This window comes from Silene latifolia, chromosome 9, assembly GCF_048544455.1.
Source record: "Silene latifolia isolate original U9 population chromosome 9, ASM4854445v1, whole genome shotgun sequence".
Classification (NCBI taxonomy): domain Eukaryota; kingdom Viridiplantae; phylum Streptophyta; class Magnoliopsida; order Caryophyllales; family Caryophyllaceae; genus Silene; species Silene latifolia.
This window is the reverse complement of record NC_133534.1, coordinates 37437241-37447958: the sequence shown is the minus strand read 5'-3', so window position 1 is coordinate 37447958 and position 10718 is coordinate 37437241. Positions and strand designations below refer to the sequence as shown.

General features: G+C 35.7%; 1 protein-coding gene across 1 annotated transcript; it reads right to left on the bottom strand.

Moving 5' to 3' along the window:
• Window positions 1-1048: 1048 nt before the first annotated feature.
• LOC141599601 (ubiquitin domain-containing protein DSK2a-like) lies at window positions 1049-9304 on the bottom strand. The gene is made up of 8 exons (XM_074419668.1): window positions 8865-9304; window positions 5465-6238; window positions 4684-4889; window positions 4495-4608; window positions 4076-4134; window positions 2114-2142; window positions 1936-2025; window positions 1049-1657 (listed from the first exon to the last, which is right to left on the bottom strand). Exons 1-8 carry the CDS (start codon window positions 9109-9111, stop codon window positions 1509-1511), a joined length of 1668 nt encoding a protein of 555 aa, XP_074275769.1. The 5' UTR covers window positions 9112-9304; the 3' UTR covers window positions 1049-1508.
• Between the last annotated feature and the right edge of the window lie 1414 nt (window positions 9305-10718).

Sequence of the window (10718 nt, the reverse complement as noted above, 5' to 3'; positions counted from 1 at the left end):
TAACAAAAGCCCTGCCCATTTTCTTGCAAATGATAATGTGTAACGTGATTATATGAAAGTATGCCCACTGTTTTATAAAGCCCATCAAAATTGTACTAGGCTACCGAATTAAAGTTCCAACATTTTTTTGCTCAAAAGTACCTAAACTTCAACATTTTGTGTTTGTCATGACTAACCTAGGAATTTCTTTTTCTTTCTTTATATCTTTATTTTTTCTTTTTATAGATGATCTTCGTCCTCCATGTTCTTTCTTTTTGCCCTATCTCTTTTACTCCATGAAGACATTCATCATAATCATAATCGTCATCATCATCCTCGATATTAAGGAAACAACATTGTCACTGCTCACTACTACCTCCTTCGCTTTCATCTATGCATCATTCATGGATTAAAAGTATTATTTTCTTCGTTGATTTTAAAAACCTAATTACTTTTACAAATGGAGCTCAACAACATAGTCACTACTCAGTTAATAATTTAATTTAGATTTCTACGGCAGAATTGTTAATTAATTTGATAAATGTTGTAATTGGTTGTATTATTTAATAATTCAATTAAGTATTTTGATTGTTTGATATGTACGGTTACTTGTAATAATAACACACCTAGTTATTTGGGAATATCGTTATAAGACTCTTGAAAAAAAATGGGGGTGGAAAGGTGAGAGTAGTGGGCTGACGAACAATAGTGGTTGAGGGCCATGGATGGTAATCGTAGGCGGTGGAGGGAGGTGCTGGGCTGGTGGGCATTGTTGGATGGTAGCGGAGGGAGACATTGGAGAGGAGAAAGGAGAGTAGTAAAGAAATGAGAGAACCTCAGAGGAGGAAAAATAAGCGGAGCAATTTTATAAGGTGTGTAGTTGGGTACCATGTGAGTAAAATGTAAACTGAGACTTGTGGCTTAATATTTTAGCATGTTTTTTCTAATTTTTTAGCATTATCAAAGCCATATAAACAAACCCACGCACTCGAGATAATAGGCCGTTGCTATCCCTAAGATCCAACTATAAACATGCACAATAATGAGAGAAAATAATGAAACAAGAAACTAAATCCAAATCCATGAATTCATTTCATTCAGCTTGTGTTTCCATTCAAGCAAAAATTCCACTCAATGAAACAACCCGGAAACTCGATAACGAACCAGCAGCAGCATTCTGGTCATGTGATTGTGCAAGCCCGGAAAAAAAAAAATCAATAAAAGTCGTCCGCAGAATAGCAATTAAAATATGTATGTACAGAAATTTGTAACGGCGGGCAAAGGAGGAAGGGGAGGATAGGGGGGAGGGGGAGGATAGTGTCGAGTGGAGATATGATTTACGAGCCTATATCCTGAGTCCAACTCGCATGTTGTGTACGGATTTTTGCTTATTCACGAGCCCAAGGTGTAACTGCAGGATCCAAGCATGTCTTTCTTTCCCGGCTTCAGCGAGACACTACTATCAATGTACCAGTCTTACAGAATCCACAGGAGTGTATTTTTTGTTATCTAGAAGAAACCCCTGAAAATTACTGACCCATGTTCCCCAATAAACGCTCCACAGCAGCGTGGACATTACCACGGGTAGCCTGAAGAGCCCTTATATTCTCTTGAGCGTCAAAAAAGCCCATTTCTTGAAGTTGAGTTAGCTGAGTTGCATAGAGCTCTTCGGGTGGCACTGCACATTAATAATGTATCATCAGTAAGATAAAGCAGAACTCAGAAGTGGGATATTGCTGGTCACGCCATACACCATTTAAATGAACAAACTTTGTGATTTCCACTATGAGGTGTCCATACATAAACTTCTCTTTTGAAATCTTCCATTAACTTGCATTTTCATCCACATTTTATTATTTTTCTTATTTAATTTTGTGCAAAACAAACCAGCAAAGTATTATTCAAGGATGAAGGGGATAGTTTCATATATGTTCATCAAAAGTGAAAAAGCTGAACCATTTGAATTCTCTGGTGTTGTTAACCCGCCAGCTCCAAGACCACCAAACATATTCATCAACATATCCAGCCCCATGTTGTTTCCATTACCTGTGAATTAAATATATTGGTTATATAAAATTGAACCAAAGCCTCCGAAAGAAAACTACGTGTTGACTATGAAAGACATCAGAACTACCTGCAGCACCACCAGCTTGCAATGGATCTCTGAAATGAATAAAAGAATAACAAAAAAAAAAAGTTTCAAGTCAAATTATATTAGACTATTACTACTTTCTGAAGAAGAAGATGTAACCTGACCACAAGATACATTAGTATTAATCTTAAATTAATTAGCATAGCTGAAGGGTCACTGAAGAAACAAGTTCATTTCACAAATGTTCAGCAATGATTTACGCCCTATAATTGCTCCAAATCTCCAATACCATACCCAGAGATGGAAACATATGCAGCAACCACCCCACAACAAAACAAACTCGTCAAACAATTTGCAGGCAAGTCAAGCTGCAAACGGTGTACGTGTACCCCTAACTTACTGCTTCAGGTTTGGGATGAGACAGATAGTTGTAAATTAGGTGACCGCTGACCCTTGCATGCATCACACATATTGTAAGTGGAATAAAATAGTTTAAACCCTAGTCCAAGACAGTTAGCTGGTAGTAAACACAAAACAAGGAGAGGTACTGGTTTATGACATGCTTTTACCCTTTAGATCACCAAAAAAATAAAGGTTACTTAGCATTATCTTGTGCTCCATTCCATTCACCTTGAAATTCAGAAGTTGAGATTGCTCACTTTACAGTATTGTTACATTAGATTATTAAGATATCAAGTTAAGTTAAATCAAGAAACGGACACAAATGGCAGCCAAGCACTTGCCTAATAAAGAAGGAAAGAAACGACCACAAACTTCACTAGTATTAAAAACAACAGACAAATGTTAGGCTTCAGAACAACAAAAGTACTGTCCAAAATTTTACAGTCAACTTCAAACAAATTTTATAAAAAAAGTCTCAGTTCTAGCCTGCATAGCAATTTAAGGTGTCCCACCCTAAGTTAGATATGCACGTATTCATCACTTCACAGTTCACAGAGGAAAGCTCAATGGGAATAATTAATAGGAATAATCCATCCTATGAGGACCTTTCCAATAACACTCCAACCTACACTTTAATCCAATTTAATCCCTCCTATCCCTTACCCTTCCCATAACACACCCTAGAGAAGGGCAACCTGAAAAACAGGTTACCATTGTTTTAAATTACACTAAAATGTGTTTTTCTAAATAAAAAAAAAAAAAAGTGTGTTGAACACACCCCTGTCTTTGTCTGTCCACTTCTCCTTTCTTTGTTAATCAACATTACCCCATTAATCCTCCAACTATCCCTCTTAAATTTTCATCTGATTCCATTAATATAACTGGCAACATTCATCTAATCTACTTCGACATTCATTTTCATTCTTCACCAGGAATCATTAATCTTTACCAGTTACCACCAATGTCAAAGGTAGTTTTTACCCTAATTTAAACTATTTAGTTTTAATAATCTATTTTATTGTAGTTTTAAACTTGGTATAATCCACTTTAATCTTGATTTTGTGTGATATGAAAGACTATTAAAATGTAGTGTTCAATATGATATTTTGGAACATTGTTATGGATGACAAACAATGTGTAGTCAACTTTTCTAATTAATTGCAATGGCAAATGTTATCCTTCAACTTTTTCTAATTACTGGATTAAAATGGGGTAATAGGAGTGTAAAAAGGAGATGAATAGTGAGGATGAAGGGGTGAAAATACAAGAGATAAAAAAAAAGTTGAAGATGAAGAAAAAGAGCAGTGATGAAGATGACGGTTGTACAACAAGGAAAGATGGCAGTCAGGTTTATAAGAGAGAAATAAGGGGGAAGAATAGGCGACCTAAAACAACAGGTCATTAAATTAAGTAAGTGTGTTATGGGAAGGGTCGGGGATAGGAGGGATTAAATTGGATTAAAGTGTAGGTTGGAGTGTTATTAGAAGGGCCTTTATAGTATGGATTATTCTTATTAATTAATCCATAAAAAATTGTGAAGCACTTCAAAATTTTCAAGACAGCTATGGCTTCAGCAAGCAGCTGAGTAAAAGCTTCACTTACTGGTTTGTCTGAGGGTGATTCATTGAAGAGAAAAGTGACTGCTGCAGAGACGTCATTTGCTGCAGACAAAAAAAAAAATCAAGTAACCCAAATTAGAACATTGCACAAATAGCCGAAAAGAGAGGGGGACAAAATAAAAAAACTTGAGGTTGTTTACATTCTGAAATCACTCCCAAGGATAAGTAGTCTCTAAGGTTGGGATAACAATGAAGGTATATAGCTATGGTAGAAATGCAATGCATAGCCTATCACAAATCATTACTCACTACTCCAAAACACGTACAAAGTAATTTTGTCAAATATTTTGGAAGCTATATAGCATAGCACGGCCAGGAAGACAAAAAAAACTCTCTTAGAAAGTATAATTCAGCTCCGGAAACCCCCAATTGTACAGCATTATAAACCAAACAACAATTTACCTGCATCATCTCAGGAGAGGCCAGCTGACGAAGAAGCTCCGGATTTTGCATCATTTCTCGAAGCTGAGGGTTTGATTCAGTCATAGCCCGGAGTTGTGGATTCATATTGACAATCTGAAGTTCAAAAAACAACAGTAAACTCTCCGACCGAAAGGGAACATCCTCGCAAAATGAAGTTTATACAAATACCTGACTCAAGTACTGCGGGTTGGAGAGCAAACCCTGCATCATCTGTGACATAGCTGGATTTTGCATCATCTGAGATACAGAAGATAAATCTGGAATTCCACCAAACATTTGATCCAACTCAGGAAGGCTACTTAGGCCTCCCAAAGGAGCTGCCCTTGCATCACCAGAGGGATTGGTCCTTTGAGCACTATTAGTCTGGGTGCCTCCTAAAATCGTACAAAGAATACATATAGTCAGTCAGCTGATGATGTAGATTTAAAAAAAAAACAAATTCACAACTCACACCACGCCCAACAATTAAAAATCCAAAGGACTGGATAAGAAACAATACCCTGTGTAATTTACTTTACTTATGAGGATCAAAGACTGTATCCTATTTCCTGTAGGACAGACTCAGTTTGCATAAGATCAAGGAGCAAATAAGTTGGACCTTCTGATGGCTGATCAAGATTAATACAGTAGTACAACAACAAATAGTGGACATTAACGATAATCTAACTGAGACTTGGACATCCATGTACTAACAACTTAATTTCATATCATTAACAGAGCACATGGTGAACGCTGGAGAATCAGAATAGGAAACAGAACAACATTTTAAATAATAGGAAATTTCTCCATAAATATTAGTCCACTTTGACATGCTTAAAAAATAGAGTGGAAATTTACATGGGAGTACAAGCTAGGTCACAGGCAAGCAACAATAATTAAAGGGATCCGAAACAAACACTTCATCTATCAAGTATCAACAATGTAAGCGATTGAAAGGAAAATAACTCACCAGGAGTATTGCTCCATGGATTGGGCAGTGGATTGGTGTTAGGAACAGCAGATTCTGCTCCTGTTGCAGGTGGATTGTTAGATCCATCTCTCTGTTGCCCACCAGCAGCACCCTGAGTCCCCAATAGAGCAGAGAGGGGATTCGAATTATTATTTCCCGCATCCCCAGCCAACGTGGTGGCATTAAGAAATGGTTCCTGAACATTCTCATACATCCGCCTAAGCATATTAAATCCTTCTGGGGATGATTCGATATTGCTCATTGCTCGATCAGTGTTCCGCATCATCTCACGCATGAGTTCAGGATTCCTAGCTGTTTCAAGGGTTTGTCTAAGAATGCTAGGATCATTCAAAATGTGTGCAAGCTCAGGATTTCGATCAATGATATCGCGCATTTGGGGGTTATTCATAATAATGTTCCGCATAAGATCAGGATTATTCATCAAACTCTGAATGGCAGGCATATTCATTATGTCTCTCATCATATTTGGGTTTTGGTTTAATTGTTGTTGCATCTGTTCAATATTTGGGATTCCAGCTCCAAGCAAGCCAGACGCACCCGTCCCACCAAGACCACCCAACCCAAGCCCCGGAAATAAGGATGCCCCAGGACCAGAACCTGGCAAGCCTCCACCTTCAGTAGGGGCGGTAGTACGTGCAGCAGCAGCAGCAGGAGTGGTATCAGGTGTCCCAGAGTTTGCAGTACCAGAAGGTGTGTTTGCAGCAGATGGAGCAAAGCCACGAACCATATGAATGGTATGATCTGCTTGTAACCCTACAAAATAAGAGAGTTGAAGTTTATATCATATGTGTATGCCCACAAGTCATACTCCCTCCGTCCCGGTCAATTGTTGTCCTTTGGTTTTGGCACAAAGACCAAGGAAAGAGGAATGGGCCAATTACTAAATGACAAGTGGAACAAATTGAGTGTGAATGATCAAATTGTTCATTAAGTTCATTCTTAAAATAGAAAGGACAACAACTAACTCCCAAATATGGAAAAGGACAACAAATGACCGAGACAGAGGGAGTATCTAGGAAGGTTCAATATAAGTAGAGAACACAACTAATAGTAAAAGCAATTGTAACAAAAGGTGCAATGCAAAAAAAATAAAAATGTTCAGTGAACTGGAAAGAAGAAGTTGAAGCACTGGATTTACAGGAATCTAAATGCCCGATTAGTGTAAGCTTAAAAAGAACCTTAGTAATGTGGTGTGAGAATTTTGCATGGAATTTCTTTATTCTACAGAAAAGAAAAGAGCTTGCCTTGTTGTAAACCATTATTCAAGAGATAAAAATAATAAAAAGGAAAGCCATACAAATAGGTAAAACGCCACATCATAGTATTTATAAAAATGTGGCTTGGGTGCACCTAGGTGCCATGACATGAGGTGCTAACCAAAACACCAAACGGCTCCCCTTAGCGTGCCTTGCACATAGGGGCAGATTCAAGTTAGAAATTGCCTAGGCACACAGCTGTATAATTTCCAAAACTTCTCTTTTATTTGTTTTATATACCCTTATTTATGCCTATTCCTACTAGCTGTCTTCAAAGCTCAAAAACAGGCATTGTTGCACAAATTTCATCTTGATAGTTACAAATTCATTGACTAAAAAACGTGCTTCATGTGCATGTGGTGGCAGGTTCATATGACTAAGAGTACAAAATCACTTGATAAATCCTCATCCCATAATAAACAAGTAGCATGGTCAGTTTTAAAGCAAAGAGATTTTATGTAAACTTCCGAATAATTGACCTCTTCTTATCCGAGTTTGCATCTATCTTCTCCTTCTTTGCATCTTCCAACCCCTTCTTATCTGAGTTTGCATCTTCCAACCCCCTCTGATTAGAGTTTATCAAACCCATCTTCTTCTTTGTCTCTTCCAAACTCACTGGAAACCCTTTTTTAACAACCAAGACTACAGTCAAATCTTCATTTGTTTCATTTTCCCTCATGAACCTTGATAACTTGCCCCAACTGCGGATCAATCTTTTAAACTCATCAGTAAAATCTGTAACGTCATAACCTTCCATCGTATCCGCTATAGATTCCGCGATATTAGTAAATCTAGCCGACTCCATAATATGAACTACTAAGTTCATAAGTGACCTTCGATTTCCATCATGATAGAAAGTTTGAACGGAGGTTTGAAGATGGACCGAACCTATTTTTTCTAACTCGTCTACATCTTCACGTAGATAGTTCATCCCAAAATTAGCTACCTCAGCTCCTTTCAAATCATCATCATAATCACCATCATCATCATTATCATCATCATCATCATCATCATCATCATCATCATCATCATCATCATCAATCTCCTTCCTTTTCCTTTTCTTTGTCTTGAACCGATACCACACTCCTTTTCTTCTAAATGCGATGCAATATCCATTTGTTCTATCCAACTTAAGCGTGACAGAAACCACAACTCCAGTCTCTAATTTTGATTCCAACGTGATGATGATGATGATAATGATGATGGTGATTATGATGATGATTTGAAAGGAGCTGAGGTAGCTAATTTTGGGATGAACTATCTACGTGAAGATGTAGACGAGTTAGAAAAAATAGGTTCGGTCCATCTTCAAACCTCCGTTCAAACTTTCTATCATGATGGAAATCGAAGGTCACTTATGAACTTAGTAGTTCATATTATGGAGTCGGCTAGATTTACTAATATCGCGGAATCTATAGCGGATACGATGGAAGGTTATGACGTTAGAGATTTTACTGATGAGTTTAAAAGATTGATCCGCAGTTGGGGCAAGTTATCAAGGTTCATGAGGGAAAATGAAACAAATGAAGATTTGACTGTAGTCTTGGTTGTTAAAAAAGGGTTTCCAGTGAGTTTGGAAGAGGCAAAGAAGAAGATGGGTTTGATAAACTCTAATCAGAGGGGGTTGGAAGATGCAAACTCAGATAAGAAGGGGTTGGAAGATGCAAAGAAGGAGAAGATAGATGCAAAGAAGGATAAGAAGGGGCTGGAAGATTTAAACACCTAACCTTTTTTATTCAAGAAACCACCATCAACTCATGAACACACCATTTACGAGGATAGCTAAAGCTAACGAAATCCTATCGATTATCAATCCAACCTTGGAAACCCTCAATTTAATACAAAGGAACTCAACCAACGGCAATGCAGCAATTATGAGGTCAAAGACTGAAAATTTGCAGCCATATGAACACTGCAATCCGAATTTGATTTTAATAGCATAATCATTTATTCACAAATTCTCCAACGACCGATAAAAACTCGATTCAAGACGTGATTAAACCAAAACTAATAATCTAACCACCAGTCCAGATCTATCAAAGACAAAAGTCGTAAAAATTCGACGGAAAATCAATCAAATTACAAAACAAAAACAGAATTAAAAAAGGACGAAAAAAGATTACCGTAGCTAGCTAGGGTATGATCATCCTTCAAGATCCGACCTTTATAGATCAATCGCTGTTGATCGGCAGGAACATCAGAGCTCTGCGCAACAACAGCCTTGAAATTTGCGACGGTTGATTCAAGAGAAGTTGTGACGGAAAACTTGGTGTTATTTGAACAACGGATGTTGACGGAAACCTCATCTCCGACTGTGGCTGTGGCGGTGGTGGTGGTGGCGGCAGCACTGGAATCTCCGTCAGCTCCCATGGCGATTGATTTGGGGGAAAATGGAAGGAAACCCTAAATTTGGAGGAAATAAGGAGGACGGTTTTAATTGTTTTCGTTGACGGAAGTGTGTGTAGAGAGAAGGGGACAATGGGAAAGGGAAAGGCAAAGAGAGGTGTGTGTCTGTCTTTGCCTCTTTGGAGTGTGGAATTAGGCAACCGGGGGAGTTTAGCACACATTCTCATTTCACACGGTATTATCTTAAGACTAGGTAGTATCCCGCGCTTTGCGCGGCCTTTTTTAAAATTTAATTATTATAATTGAAGAAAATAATATAATTTATATAAGACCTTTAATATTTTTACTTATAAATAAAAATAAATTATTCTCAAATTTAATTTTTTTAGGTTTATTTTCAATATGTTAAAATAAAATACATACAATTTTAATTAAAACTAATAAGTGATAATTAATTATGTTGATCAACGTTTTATAAATTATTTTGGGACTGATTAAATATCATATTAATTAAAATAAAATTTATTCGAAAATGCAACAGTCAACATTAAGTTCTCAAATTATATCATTTCAGAATACGTTAGGTTTCAAATCAATTAATATTTGTTCAAAATAATGTGAATATAATTTTATGAAATTTTTAATTTTCTTATATATAACGTGTGATATTTATGTATCAAACATATAGAGTTCAAACTCAACTTATTCAAATGTTTGTATTGTGTATTGCATCTGTTATGTATTAAACATATCTATAAAAATTGCACCTTTTGTATTTTTAAACAACTATATATATAAATGATGCTTAAGAGTTTACCTGTAAATAAAATAGGTTAAACTTTCTCAAATAATATTTTTTGAGGTTTAACTTCAAAGTATTTAAAATATAACATATAAAATTGTTAACTAAAAGTATTTAGATAGTCATAATCAATATTTATACTTGACGTATACGTATACGTATTTTAATTGAAGATATTAAAGAAAAATGTAACGTTTTTTTTCTGCTTTTTCATGTCTTCTATAATACTATATTATTTAATAATCATTACTTTTATTTTGATTATTCACGCATTCGCGATCACTGTGTACATACATACTCGTACACATACTTTTGTTATCACGCTATTTAAACCTATCAAAATCTCATATGTATTCAATTTTTCTCAATATATTTTTTTTCATTACCACATAAAAACTTATCTCTTAGTAGTTTTCTTTTAAGTTACATTTTTAAGAAATACAACGACTATTCCAAATATATTTTTCTTAGGATTTAATTGACTCTTCCAAATATATTTTTCTTAGGATTTAATGGTCTAAGTTTTATAACATTCTCAAAATGTCTTTTTAGGTAAATATAAAATATTATGAGACACTCACTTTAATCATCTCTACAAATCAAAATATTTCAATAAATATAATGAAAATTATACTCAATTTGAAGCATTTTTCGCAATAAACGTAGTTATTTACATTTTAGGATTTTTATCAAAATAACTTTTTAATAAATTTAGAATCAAATCACCGTAATTATGTAATGTAATTTTATAATAAAATTTATTAAGCTATAATTAATATTTTACTGAGATTTATACAATATTTATTATGTTTATATTTAATGTTCAGCT

Bases quoted from the DNA above. Each gene is read 5' to 3' on its own strand.
- LOC141599601 (XM_074419668.1), bottom strand. From the start codon at position 9,111: ATGGGAGCTGACGGAGATTCCAGTGCTGCCGCCACCACCACCACCGCC. The intron at 6,239-8,864 runs GTAATCTTTTTT...CTTATTTTGTAG, and splicing joins TCATACCCTAGCTAGCTACG to GGTTACAAGCAGATCATACC. The intron at 1,658-1,935 runs GTTCAGCTTTTT...ATTAATGTGCAG, and splicing joins AACACCAGAGAATTCAAATG to TGCCACCCGAAGAGCTCTAT.